The following is a 26,108-nucleotide window of genomic DNA, read 5'->3' as shown; positions in this document are numbered from 1 at the left end:
AGCTGCACAAATGCGTTGGATTCACTGTTTTGATGCCGATGTAGGATCGTTAAGCCTAGTGCATTAATAGTAACGCAACGTTCGCCATTGTTGATGGAAGGCTTGTTCGAGACGCATCGATGCTGTTCAGACCGATTGCCGTATGACATCAAAGTATGAGAGCGTACAACTCCTTGTGCTTTTGAATCACTATTGCGGTACTTTGATATCATATGCTGATCGTCTGCACAGCGTCGATGCATTTCGAACAAGCCTGGTGTGTTTGTGTATCCCGCTGCCTCACAAGCGCTGCTGAGAAAGATGAGACGTATACAGTGACGTAAGACTGGCTCTGTGGTGGCTTTCTAGCCCGTGGAAAGGCAAACTGGTTCTTATAAGGCTCATTAGTCGAACCAACTCCGAACCGGCACTAGCACTAGCTCTGAACTAGCACCCGGTTCATGCTGTTGGAAAAGGGGTACTAGACAGCAACATAGTGTCAGGCCAGATCTGGTACATGTGGATTCAATGCGTACCAGATGTGGACTGGATCTGGGCCGACACTATGTTGCTGTCTGGGGGTGGATGCGCCGTAGACGTATTTAATATAAAATATAATTATATTTAAGTTTCACATTCGCAACAGTGCTATCGCTATAAAAAAAATTGGCGCACTGGCAGGAAACTAGCTCCTCCTCTTGTAATTCCATACAGTAAGTTTAGCCCACTACCCAATCATCTCTTTTTATATAAATATAAATTATGTTTTCTTAATGGCAGTATATTTTAGTACAGTATATCAGTATATCTGTTAATACAAGCCTCGACATTAAAGTGCCCCTGTTATGTTTTTTCGAATATTCCCTTTCATGCAGTGTGTAATATCGCTGTTTGTGAATGTAAACGTTCTGCAAAGTTGTAAAGCCGAAAGTCCGTAATAAAAAAGTAATTGTCTCCCAAAAGAAAGAATCAACTCTGAATCGCCTAAACGAGTCGTTTGTAATTCTAATCCCACTGTGTTCTATGTCACTAGAAATTATATTTGTGTATGTTGTACATTGTCCGCAAACAAATTGACCCGCATTCAAATGCCATTTTACTGGCGACTGTTTCTCAAATCAAGTCAAGTTCAAGTCAAGTCATGTTGAGCTTTAGGCCCGATCCCGATTCTAATTTATACCCCTTCGCCTTCCCCTACCCCTACATCCCGTTCCCCTTGCCCCTTGAAACAGACTGCCAGACAGACAGTAGGGGTGAAAATATTCCCCTAAGAAATGGGACACCACTACTATACCATTACACGTCATCACACGTTTATTTTATTAGTGTCTTGTGACATTCAACCAGTATAAACAGCAATGAAGTGCACATTTAACAAATTGCTCACTCCCAACAGAGTTTTGCGCTGTATTTGGACTTAATAAAACGGGGGTCTTTTTTAGTTCAAAAACGTATGAGCTAGAGTTTCCTAAAAAAATACAGAATGATACAGAACATTCAAGACTAGTGAAGCCGTTTTTTTCTTTGTTTATTAACCGTTCCATTCCGTGCTGATCCGAGCCGGCCGGTACGGATATGTTTTCGTTATCTACTGTGGTGCTGCGATAATGTTCATACGTTATATGTCGTTAGTCGTTGCCTTGGTAATGCAAGAGTTTACAGACGATATGTGATGTAAATATCGACTGCGTTATGAAGGATGACCGGATATAGTATATTTTTTAATTATTATTAATATGTGTTCAAATCAAATAGTGCGTTTAGCAAGCTACAGAGAAACTGGCAGGCAGGCGACATGCAAGTGATCGTTCCAACACACACATTCTAGCAGCACGGACGGTAGTTGGTGGAGGGAAACTCCTCATAACCCTTCGTTCGAAGTGTGGTCCTGAAAAATCTTCGTTTGAAGGGCTATCTGGCCCTTCCCCTTACCCCTACCACTCCAGCCAAAAGAGAATCGAGACACCCCTACCCGTTCACGTGCAGAGCTGAGACAGTCCATGTTTTCAGGAGGTTTTGTATGGTGTTTTCAGAGGTGGATGGGGTGATTTGAGTTCAGGGCTCTCACAGCCTGGGGGACAAAGCTGTTGAGCATTCTGGTGGAGCGAGAGCTTTGATGCACCGGTACCGTCTTCCTGATGGCAGGAGCTGGAAGAGACTGTGGGAGGGATGAGTGGGGTCCTTTACAATGCGGGTAATTGAAATCTGGGAGTTCAATGACGGATTTGCAAAACACTTGCTCTTGAATATTTGGACCAGCTCCTCAGAATCACAACCTGTCAGTATGAATAATTGTTGATGTATATATTTTCTACCGGGTGGTCAAAATATGAAATACTTCTGCTAATCAGATGTGGGCCAGATGTATTACCTAAAAGTCTATTAATGCAGATTGTCTGTCGTTCTTACTACTTTGAGTAAAGATAAAGGATGGAGCAAGATTTGTTGTAGTCATTCACGTTAATGCTGGGCTAATGTATGCGCTGTTATTGATAAAGTTCCCACATGTGCACTGCAATAAATTAGAAACAAGGCTTTGTTGAAGGGTACACACTCTTGCTAATGCTGATGGTGAGGAATTACAGCTGCAACATCTCATAATGAACCTCAAACTGAGTAGCGTATCACTGAGAAACTCATGGAGGTTCCGGTTGAATAACTAGTTCTTCCAATGTTTCATCATCAGATTTGCACTGAAATTGATATGGTAAAATCGACGTTATCGTTACTGTCTTTACAGTGTGTACAATCACTGAGCTTTAGGAAGCCTCCGGACGGAGCTGGAGTTCAGTTATGGTAATGAGCTCTTGTTTCCAACATGCTCTGTAAGCGGTAGACCAATCACAATAGACTGGGCCATCTGACCAATCAGAGCGGAGTAGACCAATCACAACAGACTGGTCCATCTGACCAATCAGAGCAGAGCAGCTCATGGAAAGGAGGGATTTAGAGAGACGTCTGAGAATCATGGGCAACGTTTATTATGAAAAGTGTTTTTTGACTTTTGATGCATGTAAACCTGTTGTTGGAGACTCCAAAACTAAATTAGGAGCCTTTAAAATAGCATTGAAGTTATACAGTGAAGACCATGCAGTGTTATTATTCATTATTATTGTATTTATTTTCACAGACTGCGATGACGCGTTTTAACGGTCATCCATATCGTAAATCCTGCAACGTTTTTTGTATTTTCATTTAAAAAAAAATATATGTACATTTATAACACTAATACTTTGTATTTGATAACTTTTACATCAAATAACAATAAACAAGTTACCGCTGCTGTGAGGGTGTTTAGTTATAGCGTCTATGGGAGTGAAGGTAAAAACGTACATATTTCTCTCTTTTCACTGCCGTTATCAATCTCACTCTATTTTTTCCCTCTTTTTTGAAAGTTGTGAAATCACTACTGTGGCGTTTTTCTTTTGCTATGTGAGCAAATGGGCACACAAAAAATATTTAATGTATTCTCTCATTCACAGCTATAATATTTAACCCAACTATGACGACTTCCGCTCTGAGAAACCCGGAAATGTGAAAAGGGTCTATTGCTTGTGATTTGTTTATTTGTTCTTATTTTATTACTGACTGTTGTCTTTAATAATCTTTGAAATGTATATTAGGTAGGCTAGTAGTTTTTGTTGTGGTATTGAAATTGGTATTGTGGAATTTCAATGGTATTTAAAATGTTGGTGTCACATCCTATTTATTGGAATACACGGGCACTTGGGTTAAAATAAACAAAAACAATAATTGTTTTACTTTATTTATTACGTTTTTAGGTGGGGCAGGCAAACATTTATACCACTAGACTAACCGAGCCAGTAGAAAAAAAATCCTGTAATACTACATGAGAAACAACACAAGTGTTTATCACCCTCCAGTGCATTTCCGTCTCTATAATGGAAGATCTCCCCTGAGACGGCCACCCCTGCTCCGCCTAGGCTAGAGATGAAAACAATACACCCTGGTTTTTTTCCTCTTTTTTGTTGCTCACAGCCACTTGAATTATTAACACTAGAGTACTCTGCAATTAACAACATCTTAAGAGACAAGGCTCTTCAAAACAGGATGTAGTGGGTGGATAGGAAAGACCAAAATTATTATTAACATATCCATTCTAAATTTGCACTATTCAGATGGGATTCGTTTTCTAAGCTGATGTTTGCATTCAATTTAGGACTGTAGAAAGGCCATGTTCATCACCCTAAACCCAATAATGAATACTGACATATTAGATATATACTTATTACATATACAAGTATTTAAAGTATATACACTCACCTAAAGGATTATTAGGAACACCTGTTACATTTCTCATTAATGCATTTATCTAATCAACCAATCACTTGGCAGTTGCTTCAATGCATTTAGGGGTGTGGTCCTGGTCAAGACAATCTCCTGAACTCCACACTGAATGTCAGAATGGGAAAGAAAGGTGATTTAAGCAATTTTGAGCGTGGCATGGTTGTTGGTGCCAGACGGGCCGGTCTGAGTATTTCACAATCTGCTCAGTTACTGGGATTTTCACGCACAACCATTTCTAGGGTTTACAAAGAATGGTGTGAAAAGGGAAAAACATCCAGTATGCGGCAGTCCTGTGGGCGAAAATGCCTTGTTGATGCTAGAGGTCAGAGGAGAATGGGCCGACTGATTCAAGCTGATAGAAGAGCAACTTTGACTGAAATAACCACTCGTTACAACCGAGGTATGCAGCAAAGCATTTGTGAAGCCACAACACACACAACCTTGAGGCGGATGGGCTACAACAGCAGAAGACCCCACCGGGTACCACTCACCTATCAAATAGGAAAAAGAGGCTACAATTTGCACAAGCTCACCAAAATTGGACAGTTGAAGACTGGAAAAATGTTGCCTGGTCTGATGAGTCTCGATTTCTGTTGAGACATTCAGATGGTAGAGTCAGAATTTGGCGTAAACAGAATGAGAACATGGATCCATCATGCCTTGTTACCACTGTGCAGGCTGGTGGTGGTGGTGTAATGGTGTGGGGGATGTTTTCTTGGCACACTTTAGGCCCCTTAGTGCCAATTGGGCATCGTTTAAATGCCACGGCCTACCTGAGCATTGTTTCTGACCATGTCCATCCCTTTATGACCACCATGTCCCCATCCTCTGATGGCTACTTCCAGCAGGATAATGCACCGTCACAAAGCTCCAATCATTTCAAATTGGTTTCTTGAACATGACAATGAGTTCACTGAACTAAAATGGCCCCCACAGTCACCAGATCTCAACCCAATAGAGCATCTTTGGGATGTGGTGGAACGGGAGCTTCGTGCCCTGGATGTGCATCCCACAAATCTCCATCAACTGCAAGATGCTATCCTATCAATATGGGCCAACATTTCTAAAGAATGCTTTCAGCACCTTGTTGAATCAATGCCACGTAGAATTAAGGCAGTTCTGAAGTCGAAAGGGGGTCGAACACAGTATTAGTATGGTGTTCCTAATAATCCTTTAGGTGAGTGTATACTACAGTTCAAAGTTTAAAATCTTATATTTTATGTTGTTTTTTGATACAAGTCTTGGTAACACTTTAATAAAAGGTTTCATTTGTTAAAATTAGTTAACTAAATTATTTAACATGAACTAGCTTCGCATAGCCAGACCTTCAGGGCCCTATCATAGTGTTTTTTGCTGGTTTCAGCTCGACGCAGTTATCATTTTCATGTCCAGCGTCACGTTGTTTAAATAGCAAATGCACTGATCCATCTGTTCACCCATGGGCGTGCTGGTCTGAAAACCAGGTGTGTTCAGGAGCATTGTTGGTGTGCTGCTATTTTGAGGAACTGAAAACAGCTGAGCCGTTGACCAACAAAAACCTGGCCTAAAGTCAATAGTGCAGTATTTTTTGTGTTATTTAAAGGGCGTGTTGGTAATATGAGCCTGTAGGCGGTGCTCAACGCACGTACACTCTGATTATTACACACACAGGGATGCGCAGCAGCACACACACACATTTTTTTATATTAAAAATGAAGGATTCCTCTCTGGAGAAGCGTTCAGTCTTTCCGCCCGCAAATTCCGCCATGTAAATAGCGAATCCGCCATGGTGCGGGCACAACTGGCTTTTAAAGGGAATGGGAGATGAGACTCTGATTGGTTTGTTGCTCGTTACGCCCAAAACACACCCATGACTCATTAAGAGACTAGGCACAACCATTTTGGACCATGCGCCTGGTGCGCCGACCGGTTTTCCTGTCGGCAAACAAGCAAAAGTGGATTCGGACAAGTTAGTTTTGCTAAACTTATGCATTATGTAAAGGCTTGGATCGTGTTCCAATATCCACGGAAAACAGCATCCTTCACATGTGCAAAGATGTGTGTGGTCGGGCGCTGCCGTGCTGATTTTACAGCCGAACATTTCATTTGAGCAGTGTAACTTTTATGTTTGGTTGACTGCATTTTAGTTTGATAATGAATGTCTGAAGTTTCAAGTTAACAACGCTAGAACTGATATGTTGTGTGTGCACGCAGTGAGGTGCTGCATGTGCGATGGGGCTAGTCGATTTGGCTTATGTGTGATTATGAAAGCGTAAAGGCTGCAATTTTAATGAAATTGAAAACATAGAAAACAAATAGAAACATTAACATTCATGTGTTAGAGTGGGTTTGAAAAAAGGGGTTACTTCTCTCTGAGGCGTATGTGGCGTTTCTGCTTGAGGGCGCCCTCTGGCCTACAGTATGAATGAAACATGAGTGTGTTTAGTGCCCAGCAGTGCTCACTCCATCCTATTTGGGATTTAAAATAAAAATAGGAAAAATAATACTTCTCTCTAAATAAATGTATATGACAATCCATATGTTTTTCTCCAGTGTACAGGAGTTTTTTCCCCACAGTGGATGTATAAGAGGCTCATATTTCATATTAAAGGGGCTATATGCGTTTTTCTGAAATTTAAACTCGCGACTGACACCTGTGGCCAAAAAACAGAACTGCTCTCATTTTCTGCTCGCTCTCGCAGCGGTGGTGACGTCACATCCGCAGACAGCGCGGGAAAAGACGACCCGCCAGAAAATAGGAAAAATAGGATACAGGCTTATAGGTGCACCCACTGTAAGCGGACAAGGTGTCAGTATGCTCATCAGGAGATGTTTGAGTCATAAATGGTAAAATAAAAAGGCTATTGTTACGTTTATTTTGGGGAAAAAGTTGCATATAGCCCCTTTAAAGATATAAAGACTCGTTCTTGATTTTGCACACCTCCTGACAAAAATTAAGAAATTGATATCACAGATTTTTATAATAACAATAATATAATATTTTTTAATAAATCCTTAGACATTTTTAGTCATAGGCTGCTTGCATGTGCATTTTTTTGTAAAATAAGTTTTCTGTAAAATATAAATGTTATAATTAGTATTATTTTGCTATATTTATTCTTAAATACTCAATTGTTGTATTTTTAATAATGAAAATGTTATTGTAATAGTAATATTTCTTATTTTGTTTAATATTATTATATATTATTAGCAATATTAGTCATAATATATAAGCACAAAATGTTATATATATATATATATACACACACTTTTCATTTGTTAAAAAAAATAATCGCATTTTAAATTGCAAATCGCAATTTTGACCAGAATAATCGCAATTAGAATTTTTTTTCCCTAAAGCTTGCAGCCCTAATGCACGATCCGTTGGATTGAATAAAATAAAGATATAAAGAAAACAAATACAATGCGGTACAATACAATACAAATATGTTAATTATTTCAGTGAAATATATTTTGTGTAGTCCTATTTATTTTATTGCTTTTTTATAGTTAATTTTATTCAGTTTTTCTCCATTCACTGCAGGTGTGTGATGTGACGGTGTGTGAATCCTCATGTTCTGTTGTTTATGCTGCTTTTTGCGCATGTAAAGCTAATTTAATCTGATATTCTAATTTTAACGGCTCGACTAATGAGCTTTGGTCGTCAATCAGGAAAATAATCTTGAAATGATCAAACTGCTCTCATTGCAAGTTCACGCTAACTCTAAAACTTCTGTGCACGAGCTGAGACCTGAAGTAGCCACCGCTCACGTCCATATTGATAAATGCCGAGTTTTGTGTGGAAACGGCCGTACGTACGCCCAATTTTCTGTTGGACGTTCGTTTCATAAATGAGGCCCAATGGAACTTCCATCTTGTCTTTTACGTCTCATAATCACTGATTATTAATGATTATCAACGATAACGACCCCATGAAATTGCTTGACAGCTATGCATGTTTCTGTTTTCAGCGTTGACGTATTTCATATGGAAAAAGGAGGTTGGGGCGGGACATTTTGAAGGGTTTCTTTTTTATTAAGTAACCTTTCGGTGACACTTTTTTGCTTGCAATTGCTAGTATTGGTCAACACGTGGGACATTCTAATCATAAAGATCGTATTATTGGACAAAGGGTCAGTACACATGTCCAGCTTTGTCCAGTAAAGCTCAAGGGCAGCCATCTCTCTTCATCATGCACCACTAGCAAACGTTCAGATGCCAACAAAGGGTTGTTATTGAAGAGGTTGTGTGTCGGACTCCAGCTGTCCCTCTGTTCCTTCGTATATCAACAGGGATCCGGTAACCGGGCGGACAGCTCACTTACAGCCCTCATCATGATATGTGATGTAATGAGGCCATTAGATCCTGCTAATAGGTTGTTGGAGCAGTCAAGCGAAAGAAAAGGCCTGTGGATCGGTTTGCCCGGCCCACTGCTCTCAGGGTGGTCAGATAACACTGCCATTGAGCTCTGAGAAAGGTCAGGTGTGCGAGGTGTGGAGGAGGAACTCGTGATGACTTCCCATGTCACTTTTTTATTGGTGATGCCTTTGAATCGACTCCAAGATATCTTAGTCAATTGATAAGTGATGAGTGTGCCATCCGGCTACTGCAGCTAAAGCCAGCTGTCCACTTAACTCAAAGCACCTGGATAATGGAGGGGGATGGAACACCTTTGGACAGTCGTTGCTGAAATGTCTCAATAGTGGGCAGAAATAGAAGATGGGTTATCGATGAAGCAGCTGTGTCTGATATTTTAATATCATGTGTTGTTTGCCTCATTTTGGCAGAAAGTCAATATAAACTTAAATCAAGTATACTTGGGAGGGGAATATTATGAAAAATTGACTTTTGTATTGTTTTTGAACATATTTATGTGTCTGCAGTGTGTACACAACCACCCTATTGTGGTAAAAATCCATCTATACTCCATTTGTTATTTTCCCCATAAATCTGAAAATCTCAAAATGAGCCGTTCAGAAATGTAGTCAATAGGTGTGTTGGACATCGGCTGCGGCCGGATGCAACCGATCGCCGTGAGTAATCGCGTGCAGGCGGGGAGGAGCTGCAAACGGAGACGTGAAGTCGGATCATTTCTGCTTCCCGTAGTGACGCTCGCGCTGTGTTTGCATATTTTATCACAGCTGAAGTGAAATAAATGCAATATTTGTCAAATACACAGACATTTTCATTTATGTACTCTGTTTGTACAAGAATAAAGTTCAACATACACTCACCTAAAGGATTATTAGGAACACCATACTAATACTGTGTTTGACCCCCTTTCGCCTTCAGAACTGCCTTAATTCTACGTGGCATTGATTCAACAAGGTGCTGAAAGCATTCTTTAGAAATGTTGGCCCATATTGATAGGAGAGCATCTTGCAGTTGATGGAGATTTGTGGGATGCACATTCAGGGCACGAAGCTCCCGTTCCAACACATCCCAAAGATGCTCTATTGGGTTGAGATCTGGTGACTGTGGGGGCCATTTTAGTCCAGTGAACTCATTGTCATGTTCAAGAAACCAATTTGAAATGATTGGAGCTTTGTGACATGGTGCATTATCCTGCTGGAAGTAGCCATCAGAGGATGGGGACATGGTGCTCATAAAGGGATGGACATGGTCAGAAACAATGCTCAGGTAGGCCGTGGCATTTAAACGATGCCCAATTGGCACTAAGGGGCCTAAAGTGTGCCAAGAAAACATCCCCCACACCATTACACCACCACCACCAGCCTGCACAGTGGTAACAAGGCATGATGGATCCATGTTCTCATTCTGTTTACGCCAAATTCTGACTCTACCATCTGAATGTCTCAACAGAAATCGAGACTCATCAGACCAGGCAACATTTTTCCAGTCTTCAACTGTCCAATTTTGGTGAGCTTGTGCAAATTGTAGCCTCTTTTTCCTATTTGTAGTGGAGATGAGTGGTACCCGGTGGGGTCTTCTGCTGTTGTAGCCCATCCGCCTCAAGGTTGTGCGTGTTGTGGCTTCACAAATGCTTTGCTGTATACCTCGGTTGTAACGAGTAGTTATTTCAGTCAAAGTTGCTCTTCTATCAGCTTGAATCAGTCGGCCCATTCTCCTCTGACCTCTAGCATCAACAAGGCATTTTCGCCCACAGGACTGCCGCATACTGGACGTTTTTCCCTTTTCACACCATTCTTTGTAAACCCTAGAAATGGTTGTGTGTGAAAATCCCAGTAACTGAGCAGATTGTGAAATACTCAGACCGGCCCGTCTGGCAAAAACAACCATCATCAAAGCTCGTGCAGCCGTTCTGGAGAAACTGCGCAGAATGAACCAGCCGGCTGCTCTCGAATCGCTCTTCCGGTGCTTTGATGGCATATGTCAGTCACGTGGTGTCGGCGCTGCCTCAAGTCGGACAAAATTTAACTAACCTAACCGGCATGCACTGTTTCAAATCAGACGCCGATCGGTCTGCGCATCGCTGTATCAAGTCGAACAAGCCTAATGTGATGGCACATTGAAACAGGCCACGCCCACGACTGCTGACGGACTCCGCCCTGTTAGCATAGCTCCTCCCCTTAGTGAGCTGTACACAGTCCGCCATGTTCATCTCCATTTAACAGCAGAATTCAAGTAAGAAATGTAATATTAAAGCTACTAAAGTTATTCAGTCAAGAGCAGTGAGTGATTTTCAGTTTTTCTTCTGTTGTTTGATTCATATTAACAGCAGATATAGCATTAGGTACTGTATATTACACTGATGCCACTTTAATACACAGATCTAATACACATATGTGATTTCTTTACGTTCACAGACATAACCGACTGTGTTTATGTGAACTGTGTGTTTTTGACATAACCGTGAGTGTATTTGACAGTTTAAGCACAATAAGACGTGAAAGAGAACTTAGTTTAACACTCACGGGACGCTCCGTCTGACACACAGCTTTCTGTGTGTGTGCACTCAGAAAACCAAATATCAGAAGTTTAGACTGATATGGCTTTAAAACACATGCAGATCATAAACTTGATGATGAAGAACTGCAATGTCACGTGAGCATAATAGAGATGATAAACAAAACCAAACAGACATGGTACAGACATCAACATGGTATAATAAATGAGCTGTGGGGTATTTTGTGCTGAAACTTCACAGACACAATCTGGGGACTAATATTATAATACATCTTGGAAAAAGGGGCATAATAGGTACCCTTTAAAACTTAGCATTTTGGGGTAACATTGTCACTATGTGTTGTGTTTTTGTTTGAGGACAAGAAAAATGATGAACTACATGTACTTACTAGAGAAGGTTAGAGTTAAGGTTTGGTTTAGCGGTAGATGTTTGTAATTATGCATAATTTACTTTTAACCCTCTGGTGCTCTTCGTTAAGGGGTTGCATTGGTTGTCTTCCCGGTCATAAGTGACTGGACACCTAAAAATTACATTTCCTCCGCCCCAGGAAAACCAAAGCAATTTATTTTTCTTCAATAATATTTTTTGTTTTTAATTTTGTATTTTGAGATGGTATTTTTTAATATTTATGCAATAAATATGGTCTATTTTTGCCATTGAAAATTATACAAGATTTGTTTTTTGTAATTATTATTATTATTATTTTTTAATTATTGCAGTATTTCAGGTTAAAATAGAGACTAGGCCTTCAAAATATATTTTTTTGAAGGCAGATTAGCGCCCTCTTTTGGAATTATTTAAGAAATCATGCAACCATGGGTGTAATCACTAGAGGTCTCTATGGAGAGGCTTGAGAATTCACTAGTTCTGTTTTGAACACATTTAATGATTTTTTTGTTGTTGATGGATTTGAATATATATTTTAAACATCTCAAAGACTATTTATTATAAAGTTTTAGATATTTGTTTTGTTAGAAATATAGATTTTTTCTGTGAATTTGTGTTTTTGCAGATTCATTCCCTATGGTGTCATTTTTGACCGAAGAGCACAAGTTGGAGTATTTTTTTTACAACCACTTAGCATGCTCGAATCATGCCCTCAATTTTTTTTGTGTGTTTACATACCTAATGCTAGAAAAGCCACCAAGTTTCATATCATTCTGATGAAGCTGTGATTTTTTTAATTCAAAATGTGGTTCATAGGTTCAGTTTTTCATAGGTGTGTGTGTGTATATAAGTGTACGTGTGTCAATATCACACTCTTGATGTTTTAGAGTGTCACCTCTTTACTGCTGTGTACTTTTTTTCAGCATTGTGGCCGATTTGTAGATTGTACACACAAATATTCTGAGAATTTTTGTGTTTTTGCCGATTTCCCATTCATTTCCTATGGTCGGTCATTTATGACCGAAGACAATGAACGCATTTTTTTTATTTTTATGACCAATTAGCATGCTTGAATCATGACCCCAATTTTTTTGGTGTGTTTACATACCTAATGCTAGAAAAATCACCATGTTTCATATTATTCCGATGAAGCAATGACTTTTAAAATTTCAAAACAGAACATTTTCCGGTCAGAAATGACCGAAGAGCACCAGAGGGTTAATGCTATAGTAAGTATGTGAAGTAACGTGTAACTACGTCACCTTAAAATAAAGTTTTACCAAATATTTCACCTAAAAGAGAATATTCTGTCACCCTCATGTTGGTCCACATTTCAAGCTTCGTAAAAGTGTGCAAAAAGCAATGTGTTGACTGTGAAACATTTTAATTAGATGCATCTATGGAGAATTTACTACATTACGTGTCAATGATCCATGTTTATTTTTATGCAAATGATCACTTTAATTCAGCACGTGCAGCACAGCAGAAATAGACTCTGCGGAAACTATTGCTGCATACGCTTCTGTGTGCGGTGTAAACACTCTAGTCCTGTTACGGCCACGGAAATAAGTAAGCACCGCGATACACACTGCAAACGGAGTATGTGTGAACCTGGCTTAATGTGTGCACTGTGCAAATGTCAGCTAATTAAACTCAACACATTTGACATTTCTCACCTATAGGCTGTGTTCTGATTGGTGGAGAAAACTTGTGAACTGTCAACAGCATCTCCTCCCTTTGATTTGAGTTGACGCTAATTAGTCCGCGGATTCCCGTTTAGCGTAACAGAAGCGTCTTTTAAGTTTGTTGCTTTGAAATGTTCCTGGTTCTCCAGCTCTGTTTCAAAACCTACAGAGCTTTCTAGCTCTAACTGCCTACATAGGGAGCATCCAAAATGAAATGGATCTTCATATTAATGAATGCTCTACAACTCACCAACAAACCACACAAATAAGGCACGAGTGCCTCTTCATTTTACATCTGACGTTAATGCAATGCTTTACTTGTTTTCTGCTGTATCCAGATGAATTGTTAGCGTGACAAGTCGACAGAACATTTGTCCTAACTGAACTTTATTGATGTGTTCACAGGGACATTAAGCCAGACAACATTTTACTGGACGAGCACGGTAAGCCCCAAAGATACTATACATTACCATTATGCTAGAGCTTCTTGTTAGGACAAGCATCACTATTACTATTGCTAAAACTGTCTAGCCCTTCAGAGGAAGGGTGAAGTCAGGTAGATTGGACGCTTTTCCCAAATCATCTCAATGACAAAAAGTATCCCAATCACCCTGAATTCACCCTACCGTTCATGCCAGACATGCTAGGTGTTAAAACCAGGCCCTGTTTACACCTGGTATTGGGACGCTTTTGGTGGATCTGATCAAGTAGACGAGGGAGACACATTCCTGTTTACACCAGGGCCCGTATTCATAAAGATCCTAAGAGTCCTCTCAGAAAACTCCTAATTTAGCTTCAAAACTTTTACGTAGGAGTCTTAGCTTAAGAGCTATTCTGGACCGATCTGAGCGCAAGGAAAATACAAAAATATTTATCTTAGTGAAGAGGCGGGTCTTCTTTTGAATACTGTGATTGGTTGGTTGTCCAAAAAGGGGGGAAAAGGAGCGCTTTTAAGTATAGGGTCTATTCTAAGCCTTCACTTTGAAATTACAAGCGCAAATTGTCCTATTTTACCGTTCTCTCTCACTCACACTCACACAAACACACACATTATATATATGTATATAAATCCTTTTATTATTTACCATGCTGTTAATTTCCTATAAGGTATTTGATTGGCTTAGAATTATAAACATTGTTCCACTCTTTCCAATTACACTGATTGCTGGCATGTCTATTTAATTGGTGGTTTGAAAGTTGGATTTAATGCAACAAACATGATCCCTGCACGATCTAATCTATAGCGTATTATTAAGTCACTGTCATCCATCGTCTGCAACACATTTCTTCTTCCTCTTCATCTGCCATTTTCTCCGCTGCTAAAGAAACTCTTAAGCCTCTTAAAAGTCCTTGTCCGTGCTCCTAACAAATTTGACCTGAAGACCTCTTTTAGGGGTTAAGATGCTTTCTGAATTACTTTTTTCTTTACTAGGATTTTTTAGTTAATTTTAAGAGTAAACGCCCACATTTCTAAGAATTTTCTTAGAGTTTTGTCACTAGGAGCTACTCTTTGCATTAAGATTCTTTATGAATACGGGCCCTGGTGTTTTAATCCGTCTCTTTTGCCCACTTTGAACCACTTCTGTCCTGAATTCTTCAAGGGGAGGGTCTATGAATGTATGAATGTAAATGTATGGGCTTTTTCAGATCTTTCAATCTAATGGACGAAATAAGCCCACGCAATTTCCATATGAACACGAGCGGAGACGACTGAGAAACACACACAGCATCAGCTTTAGTTTCTGCTCTGACAGACACAAGACCAGCCGGACGCTGTGAGTCCATCAGGAATGGAGAGAGAACTTTGAGCTTGGGACGTTTCTCATCTTCAAACCAAACTTGGGTCTCCAGCCGAGAGTTTAAATCCCGTCTGGCTAGCGTGCGTCCCATAATGTTTAGCATTAGGTCAGTCGGAGGAGAGTAGGGCGTCTTTTAGAGGCTGTTCCAGTGCATTTGACCACATGAGCGTTCACACTACGAAAGCAATCCAGTCCAATGTGTTTTCAACTTCCTCTGGAAGTGGACGAAAGTGGACAAGCTCAAAGCGTTTCAGGCCCTGTTTACACCTGTATTTAGCACTTGTGATCCGATCGACCAAAATCCATCTTAATACCAGGTGTAAACTGGGCCTTAGAGACAAGAATGCCATAGAGATTGGGGGGGCTTATATAGTATAGTAGCCAATCACAGACATCTCTGTTGATTGCCAAACGCAATGACCAACCAAAGATTTGTTGTTGAGATTAATTGGTAACACTTTAGAATAATGGTCCGTCATTTATAGGTAACTTTGCAGGAAGAAATGCAGGACTAATGAGTAGTACTACATTAACACTTCAGCTACTACTACTAACTAATATAGAAACAAGCTTAACCAATCAGTAAGTAATATCAAATTTAGGACTAAGATAGTTCCTTATTAGGTCATCAATAATTACTGAATGGGATTTGTATCACTAAGAACTAATAGGTAACTATGACAAATGATAAAGAATTACTAATTAATTACTAATCACAACATTAATGGGTCTGAGATGTGAGAAATTGTCTTTTTTTACTCTCAATATGGTCATAAAATGCATCACTAATTACTCAAGAGTTACCTAGTCACTCTTCAAGGATTACTAGTGATCTGGACTATTATTTTAAAGTGAAAACCATCTTAATGGATCAGATCACTTGTAGTTCCTGCATAAAGATTAGGTAACCCTTGAGTAACTAGTGATGCATTTTTTGAACTTAATCAGAGTAAAAAAGATGATTGATTACGTCTCAGACTATAATTTGTCAGTTAGTTAATAGTTATTAATGAGGCTAATCTCATTCAGTAAGTATTGATTACTTAACATGGTACTATCACCTACATTCAATATTACTTACTTATTAGTTCAGCTTGTTTCTATATTAGTTAGTAGTAGTAGCTGAAGTGTTAATGCAGTACTACTCATTAGTCCTGTATTACTTCCTGCATAGTTACCTATTATTGACGGACCATTATTCTAAAGTTTTACAGATTCATTGTGCAGTCTAGACTTCATAGATTCATAGATTATAACATGAGCTCATGATGGCTGACAGCTTCAGTGATTTTAAAGAGAGCGCTCTTTGCTTGCTTTCTGTTTATAACCCATTCGCAATTAGTTTTTTATAAAATGCAGTGATTGATAGTGATAACCATGGTCAAAATCTGATTCAGGATATCAAAATAGATCTGTGCATTACATTTTGGAGTGTAAATGCTAACAGACCTGCAACTTGGTTTTCGATGGTTTTTTTTTTTTTTGTTGCTTTGTTCTTGCTGGCAAGTTTTGCATTCAAATGTTATTGTAAAGAATAAAACTGTAGGTATTCACTTTGATAAGGCATTGAAGGTTATTTATGGCAGTGAGACGTTCTTGCTTCACATAGCTTTGGCTAACCAGTGTTGTCAGGGAGAAATGGCAAACTGCATAATTTTTCATCAAAATGACTATACCCAGCAAGCAATTCTGCATTTAGAAGACGTCTAATAGCCGTCCAAACACAGCCCTGACGTCTAGGCTAAAACAAGGCAAAATATGGGCTGTCAGTGAAAATGTAATAGACGTCTAACCAAAGCCCAAGAATAGACTAGTTGTCTAGAACATGAACATGTCAAAGAAAGGAAAGCAAATGATCACTGTTGACTTTGCTTATGATGGAATTTCATACATCTCGCAAGTTATTTTTGCCGAAAACAACAGTTCTTTCGGCTAGAAGTGGGTTACTCATAGCCGGACTATATCGGGTCTATAGTTAACTGAGACGGGGAAATGACGGATATTGCTTGCTGGGTAGGGAGAGGAATATAAACATGAAGATGGCTATGACCCCATCCCTACACTAACACACACAGCAGGTGGTTGAAGACTACAGAGAAGCCTTGTGAGGTTTTTTTTCTACCTCTACTTTCTCTCTCAGCATCTGTTATTCTCTCTTATACTCTTTTGTATGGAAAGCAACAATGGCCACACACTCTTTCAGTAGCCTTGGTTCTGGAAGTATTCATTTTCAGTAAAAAGTAATGAAACAAATCCCAACATTACAATCTTTGTATTGAAAATATTTCAAAACTGGCAAATTAAATACACCGATCAGGCATACAACATTATGACAGGTGATTATCTCTTCATAAGACTCCTGTTAGAGGGGGGGATATATTAAGCAGAGAGTGAAAATTTTGTCCTCAAAGTTGATGTGTTTAGAAGCAGGAAAAATGGGCAAGCATAAGGATTTGAGCGAGTTTGACAAGGGCCAAATTGTGATGTCTAGACGACTGGGTCAGAGCATCTCCAAAACTGCAGCTCTTGTGGGGTGTTCCCGGTCTGCAGTGGTCAGAATCTATCAAAAGTGCTCCAAGGAAGGACCAGTGGAGAACCGGCGACAGGGTCACGAAGGAACAGTGGAGAACCGGCCACAGGGTCATGAAGGACCAGTGGAGAACCGGCCACAGGGTCACGAAGGAACAGTGGAGAACCGGCCACAGGGTCATGAAGGACCAGTGGAGAACCGGCCACAGGGTCATGAAGGACCAGTGGAGAACCGGCCACAGGGTCATGAAGGACCAGTGGAGAACCGGCCACAGGGTCATGGAGGAACAGTGGAGAACCGGCCACAGGGTCATGAAGGACCAGTGGAGAACCGGACACAGGGTCATGAAGGACCAGTGGAGAACCGGCGACAGGGTCATGAAGGACCAGTGGAGAACCGGCCACAGGGTCATGAAGGACCAGTGGAGAACCGGCCACAGGGTCATGAAGGACCAGTGGAGAACCGGCCACAGGGTCATGAAGGACCAGTGGAGAACCGGACACAGGGTCATGAAGGACCAGTGGAGAACCGGCGACAGGGTCATGAAGGACCAGTGGAGAACCGGCCACAGGGTCATGGAGGACCAGTGGAGAACCGGCCACAGGGTCATGGAGGACCAGTGGAGAACCGGCCACAGGGTCATGAAGGACCAGTGGAGAACCGGCCACAGGGTCATGAAGGACCAGTGGAGAACCGGCCACAGGGTCATGAAGGAACAGTGGAAAACCGGCCACAGGGTCATGGAGGACCAGTGGAGAACCGGCCACAGGGTCATGAAGGACCAGTGGAGAACCGGCCACAGGGTCATGAAGGAACAGTGGAAAACCGGCCACAGGGTCATGAAGGACCAGTGGAGAACCGGCCACAGGGTCATGAAGGAACAGTGGAAAACCGGCCACAGGGTCATGGAGGACCAGTGGAGAACCGGCCACAGGGTCATGGGCGGCCGAGGCTCATTGATGCCCGTGGGGAGCGAAGGCTGGCCCGTGTGGTCCGATCAAACAGACGAGCTACTGGAGCTCAAACTGCTCAAGAAGTTAATGCTGGTTCTGATAGAAAGGTGTCAGAATACACAGAGCATCTCTGTTTGTTGTGTATGGGGCGGCACAGCCGCTGACCAGTGCCCATGCTGACCCCTGACCTCTGCCCAAAGCACCAACAGTGGCACGTGAGCATCAGAACTGGACCACGGAGCAATGGAAGAAGGAGGCCTGGTCTGATGATCACGTGGATGGCCGGGTGCATGGCTTACCTGGGGAACACATGGCACCAAGTGCACTATGGGAAGAAGGCGTGGCGGCGGAGGCAGTGATGCTTTGGGCAATGTTCTGCTGGGAAACCTTGGGTCCTCCATCCATGTGAATGTTACTTTGACACGTTCCACCTACCTAAGCATTGTTGAGACCATGTACAGCCTTTCATGGAAACGGTATTTCATGGTGGCTGTGGCTCTTTCAGTAGATAATGCGCTGCCACAAAGCAAAAATGGTTCAGGAATGGTTTGAGGACGAGTTTGAGGTGTTGACTTGGCCTCCAAATTCCCCAGATCTCAATCCAATCGAGCATCTGTGAGATGTGCTGAACAAACCAAAGTCCAATCCATGGAGGTCCCAACTCGCAACTTACAGGACTTAAAGGATCTTTGCCCGGTTGCATAAAGCACCTTAAGTTTTTCCCTCAAGTATGATACTTAAGGGGCGATTTCCCCTTACCTAAGAGAATAACTTAAGGGTGTTGCATATAATCTCTTAAACGGTTCTCTTAGGTAAGGGAAATATTTAAGTGTTTCACAACAGCGATCCTGGATTCACGTTATAAAAGTCTTGTTTCCATAGATACACAAAACACTAATGTGGCGTTCACATCGGATGTGAATAGAGCGTCAAATTAGCGTCTAGTTTGACGATTGAACTTTGAATGCATTCGCGCGTCCAAAGTGAGATGGACCCGCGTAAAAAGCAAGCGTTTGAAGCGAAATTGACGCGCGTCCTTTTGCTCTATTCATAGTGGTTGTGTGCAGCCGCGAAATTGAAAAATACTACTGTTATTGTGTCACGAAATGTAGTTTTAAGAGTTGTTCAGTCAAGAATGTAGTTGTTTAAAAACTCAAATCTGTGGTTTATTTGTAAAGATAGCGCCTATTTAAAAATGTTGTGAGGTCCCGGCGATCACCGGGAGCTCGTGCTCATGTAACCCGCCTGGAACAACCTTAAGGCCTGTACACACCGGGATGAATATCGCGCGCACTTATCGCCAGCGTTTTTCGTGACGTTTTTCGGCGCGTCTTGAATGTTCACACCCAAGCGATTTTCACTGGCGATGCGCCGAGTGAACGTGCACATTCAGTCGATGCGCTCCCGGTACACAAGGTGGTGCTGCGGCACTTTAGGCTTCTGACACTCGCTTGTCACACAGAAGAAGAAGAGAGACAGTATTTACGTGCTTGCCAAAACCACAGATATATTATGTCTAACACACTTTTTGCTAACTGGCAGGCAGCATTAGCAGCTCATTTTCTTCTTTGTCTACTTACTACTTCTTCGTCGTATCAATGTGTGCTCGGCAAGACCGTTTTGTGCTTGAGTGCCACCAAGTCGTGTTTTACTGTCACTTCAGCCGCTCCACGCACGTGAACAAAAGCGCTGATCTCATTGGTCGGCCAGTTTTTAACGCGCCGCGTCAAAATAAAAAAACGAACCCGAGGCGTTTTTTTTTTTTTTTTAAATGACGCTTTTACGCCGGCCGTTTTGCGCGTCAGTGTGCACACTCACATTGGCGCCCTTTGTTTAGTCACGAGGCGTTAAACGTCGGCGATAAACGCGCGCGAAAATTGTCCCGGTGTGAACAGGCCTTTACCTCGGCTAGTCCTTCTGAGTTTTGCCGCTGGTAAACGAGACATGTTTAAATTCACAATCTATAGCTTCGGTTCTATTATATGAAACATATAAGTTAAAAGACATTAATGACTTGTTATAACATCAAACGACTTCTTTAATTATGTGAGTTTTTCTTCATCTCATTCAGAAATGTACGTATGACTGCAAGTGTTCAGTGTCACAGTGGTTGCGATGTGTGATGGTCAAATCGGTATTCTTGCAACAAATTTCAGCGCTAAGATGGTCCAAAGGGTTCTCCCTATCCCTAAAAAGTCTTCTTGGCACATAATGATCTTCAACTGGTTCATAAATTCAACCATGTCGTCTTATTTTTGTCCGCGTTACTATTAAGGTTACGATTTCCAAACCTTAAGTTATACTTAGGGAAATTACCGTTAAGGGGTTTTATGCAACACATAACGCTTTTTAAGGGATTAATTAAGTGAAAAAACAGCATTTAAGGGGAATTCTAAGTGTTTATGACGTTTCACTTAAAGAAACCTTTAAGTAACACTTAAGAGTCTTTTTCTGCAACACCCTTAGGTTTAAGGGAAACATAAGGGAAAATTACACTTAAGGTGGTTTATGCAACCGGACACTGCTGCTAACATCTTGGTGCCAGATACCACAGCACACCTTCAGGGGTCTAGTGGAGTCCATGCCTCGACGGGTCAGGGCTGTTTTGGCAGCAAAAGGGGGACCAACACAATATTAGGTGTATAATTGTAGGCTCTTCCTATTGCGTGCATTTTAATGTGGCATCTTTGCCGGAGGTATCTGACCCTGCGTCCCAATTTTCAGATTATCTTGCCCCTAAATTGTTTCCGATATTAGAATTTTGCGTCCCAAATCCTAGTATGTTGATGCACACTCGGGGAACTCTGCCCAAAACCAATGGCGCTTTGCAGGAGGATTTAGTTCAGAACTAGATGTCTCCCTTATCCTTATCCATTTCGTGTTAGAAACATCAAAGTTATGCAGCGTTTCGGGGTCTCCGGGACAGATTTGAGAATCATTGATCTAGACAAGCATCATCTACAATTTCTGTCCTTTAATACAAGCCTTAGGTAAACATCTGTTCCTGTGCTCGAGAACATCTCAGAGGACGTTTTGTGATCTTGGATTGCATCTGTCTGTACAGATTAATGTCACTGGTCTCAGAGCAGTCATTTCACATAGATTATGAAGACAGTATATCATGGTAAGGGCGAACCGTTGCTTTCATCACACCGCGCTGAAGGCCTGTGAACACTAAACAGTTATTGTAGCTTTGACACAGACTTTTATGACCCTTATGTATTGCCTCTCCATTTCACACTTGCTCTGAGTTAACTCAATTTTTGAAGCATTTGGTTTTATTTAGGGTTGTCAATGAAAGGTTGTTTATGTAGGGTTGTGATTTATTTGAATATTTAAATGTGTATTATTTTATTAATTTAAATCAATATCAGTATGTATGTGTACATGAACCAGCAACATAGTACAGACTGAATACAGAACAGATCAGAATATGCTAAAGTATGCTAGCAACTTAATAATTCATAGTAACAAAATGTTAAATCAAGCTAGCAATGTGTTAAATCATGCTAATAATTTGTTAAATTATGCTAGCAACATTCTAATCATGTTAACAAAATGTGACTAATGCTAGCAAAATGCTAAATAATGCTAGCAATATGCTTCTTAATGGTAGCAATGTGCTAATTCATGGTAGCAACATGTGCTAATTCATGTTAGCAATGTGCTTAATCATGCTAGCAATGTGTTAAATCATGCTAGCAAAACATTCTCATCATGATGACAAAATGTGAATCATGCTAGAAAAATACTAAATCATGCTAGCAACATGTTAAATCACGTTAACAATATGTTAAATAATGCTAGCGACATTCTAATAATGTTAACAAAATGTGAATCATGCTAGCAATGTGTTAAATAATGCTAACAATGTGTGCTAAATCATGCTAACAGCATTATACCATGTTAACATAATGCAAATCATGTTAACAAAATGTTAAATCATGCTAGCAACATGTTAAATTATGCTAACAATATGTTAAATAATGCTAGCAACATTCTAATCATGTTAACAAAATGTGAGTCATGCTAGCAATGTGTTAAATAATGCTAACAATGTGTGCTAAATCATGCTAACAGCATTATAACCATGTTAACATAAGTCAAATCATGTTAACAAAATTCTAAATCATGCTAGCAATATGTTAAATCAAGTGTTAGCAAATTTGTTAAAGCATGTTAGCAATGTGCTAACGCATGTTAACAATCTGTTAAAACATGTTAACAACATTCTAACAATGTGCTTAATCATGCTATCAACATGTTAAATCATGTTAATAATGTGTTAAATAATGCTAGCTAATTCATGGTAGCAAAATGCTAAAACATGACAACAAAATGCTAATTCATGCTAGCAATGTGCAAAAACATGATAATTCATGTTAGCAATGTGTTAACAATCTTTTAAAGACCTGTAAACTTAAAACCTTAAAACTTAACACTGTTAAAACAAATTTTAACTTTCTGGTCAAGCTTTCTCAAGCCAACCTCAAAGTTTGACTTGACTAACTTTTCTGTCTTTTTTTTTTTTTTTTTTTTGCTATATCATGGTAGACTATACAGTATCTATGATTGTGCTGCAAAAACATACATCACAACTGAAGCAATGTTTCCTATAAGCCATATTTATATGCTTCAGTGTGTTCGTGGATGTGGTATTTTCATGAAATAGGGAGTCCTTTGATTTCCTAAAGATGCAGAAAGACCTCGAGTGATGAAAATGATTGATAAAATTGCTTGTACTTGTCAGTTTATGTTGAAAAGTGAAAGTACCTGAAGATCTTCAATATGCAATGCTGTCAGCATTACTAAAATGTACCATCTTAATACCATTGCTTTAAGACATAGTAGCATTACCATGTTTTTTGCACATATAACATTGTAATGCTATGTATGTTCTCTTGGACATTGCACTATATGGTTGTAACAAGGTTTGTTGGAAAGGGAAGAGGTAGGCACATAAACATAAATAAACATCATTAGCACTCGCGCCACCGGCCTCGCTCCGTTCCCACGGCTCTCGGCCCTGCCGTGCTTGCCACTATGGTATTACTATAGATTTTAGAATATGTACATTCAATTCAATTCAATTCAAATTTATTTGTATAGCGCTTTTCACAATACACATTGTTTCAAAGCAGCTTCACAGAAAGTGCATTTCATAAATGTACATTGAAAAATGTTAGAAAAGAGAATGTTAAAGAAAAAATGTTAGGATAAGTTAATCAATCATGTATTATTTTAGGCCATAACAACGCTGGCGTTGAGTCGTCTCTTCACAGGCGTCGAGTCGTCTCATCACAGGTGTCGGGGCATCTGAAGTCTCCATCAGAGGCTGGATACAAACTGGAGCTGACGAACTAGTTACCTCGGGACTAGTGTCCCGAGATAACAACAGAAAAGCAGATGGGAAATAATTAGCATAGCTGCTGTTCAGAATATTAATGCTGTTGGTGCGATTTAACTGTAGTATAAAACTTAATTATAATGTGAATGCTTGGCTAAAGAGATGCGTCTTTAATCTAGTTTTAAACTGGGACAGCGTGTCTGAACCTCGAACAATATCCGGAAGACTATTCCAGAGTTTAGGAGCTAAATGTGAAAATGCCCTCCCTCCTTTAGTGGACTTAGATATCCTAGGAATGACCAGAAGCCTCGAGTTTAGTGATCTTAAAGAGCGCGATGGATTGTAGGGCGATAAAAGATCAGTTAAATACACTGGAGCTAACCCATTTAGGGCTTTATAGGTCAGTAGCAATACTTTGTAATTGATACGGAACTTAATAGGTAACCAGTGTAGAGATGATAAAATTGGTGTTATATGATCATATTTTCTTGACCTAGTAAGCACTCTAGCAGCTGCGTTTTGGACTAACTGCAGTTTGTTTATCGATGATGCAGGACAACCAGCTAATAAAGCATTACAGTAATCTAGTCTCGAGGTCATGAATGCATGAACTAACTTTTCTGCATCAGAAATAGATAGCATGTTACGTAGCTTGGCAATGTTTCTAAGGTGGAAAAATGCCGTTTTTGTAACATATGAAATATGACTTTCGAAAGATAAGTTGCGGTCTAATATAACACCCAGGTCTCTTACTGTAGTGGATAAAGCGACAGGACATCCTTCCAAGTTAAAGTTGTATTGTGAGAGGTTTTGTGGGCAATTTTTTGGACCAATAAGTAACACCTCCGTTTTATCTGAATTTAATAGCAGAAAATTACACGTCATCCAGTGTTTAATATCATCAACACACGCTGTCAGTTTAGATAATTTAGCGTTTTCATCTGGTCGTGATGAAATATATAATTGAGTGTCATCAGCATAACAGTGGAAATTAATTCCATGTTTTCTTATAATATTACCAAGTGGCAGCATATATATAGAGAATAGCAGAGGGCCTAGCACGGATCCTTGCGGCACCCCATAGTCTACTGACGTTATATTTGATTTTTCCCCATTTAGACAGACAAAATGGTAGCGGTCTGATAAATACGATCTAAACCAGTTTAATGCCTGTCCCTGAACACCAGTGTAATTTTGAAGTCGATCTAATAGTATTTTATGATCTATAGTATCGAACGCAGCACTAAGATCAAGTAGAACTAGTATTGAGATACAGCCTTGGTCAGAAGCTAGAAGTAAATCATTTGTGATTTTAACGAGTGCAGTTTCTGTGCTATGATGCTGCCTGAATCCTGATTGAAATTTTTCATAGATATCATTTTCTTGCAAGAAAGAGCACAATTGAGCGGACACAACTTTTTCTAGTATTTTAGACATGAATGGAAGATTTGATATTGGTCTGTAATTTGCTAGGTTATTATGATCTAATTGTGGCTTCTTAATGAGAGGCTTTATGACTGCCAACTTGAATATTCTTGGAACATGACCTAAAGATAAAGACGAGTTAATAATATTGAGAAGAGGCTCTTCCACTACAGGTAACAACTCTTTCAGTAGTTTAGTGGGTATTGGATCTAATAAACATGTTGTTGGTTTAGATGCAATGATAAGTTTATTTAGCTCTTCCTGTCCTATGGTTGTAAAGCGGTGTAGTAGTTCTTGAGGGGCGATAATTGCGGTTGAATCATAAGACATCATTAATGATTGTACATTTACAATTTTGTTTCTGATGCTTTCTATTTTGTCAGCGAAGAAGTTCATAAAATCATTACTACTAAACTGTAACGGAATATTTTGTTCAGGCGATGCTTGTTTATTTGTTAGTCTAGCCACAGTGTTAAATAAAAACCTTGGGTTATTTTGGTTATTTTCTATTAGTTTGCGGAGATGCTCAGCCCTGGCTGCTTTTAGGGCCTTTTTATAACGTGACATACTTTCTTTCCATGCGATTCTAAAGACCTCTAAATTAGTATGTTTCCATTTACGCTCTAAGTTACGAGTTTCTCTCTTGATAACATGTGTAGCACTGTTGTACCATGGTGCTTTAGTTTTCTCTCTAACCTTTTTTAATCTAATTGGTGCTACAATTTCTAATGTACTAGAGAAAATGGTGCTCATACTGCTAGTCATTTCCTCTAGTTCATCTGTTTGTTTGGGTTCACTGAGCAGCTGAGCCAGATCCGGTAAGCTAT

The 26,108-nt window shown here is 40.1% G+C and overlaps 1 protein-coding gene across 1 annotated transcript in view; it reads left to right on the top strand.

Moving 5' to 3' along the window:
• The window catches only part of stk32a (serine/threonine kinase 32A), a 136,491-nt gene that overhangs the window by 78,768 nt on the left and 31,615 nt on the right, over positions 1-26,108 (top strand). Inside the window, exon 6 of the mRNA XM_079835834.1 lies at positions 13,633-13,670. Coding sequence (XP_079691960.1) covers positions 13,633-13,670 — 38 coding nt within the window. The remainder of the gene's footprint in view (positions 1-13,632; positions 13,671-26,108) is intronic.

Source organism: Gobio gobio, assembly GCF_949357685.1.
Source record: "Gobio gobio genome assembly, chromosome: 14".
Classification (NCBI taxonomy): domain Eukaryota; kingdom Metazoa; phylum Chordata; class Actinopteri; order Cypriniformes; family Gobionidae; genus Gobio; species Gobio gobio.
Note: the sequence above shows the minus strand (reverse complement) of the source record. Positions and strands in the feature narration are given on the sequence as shown.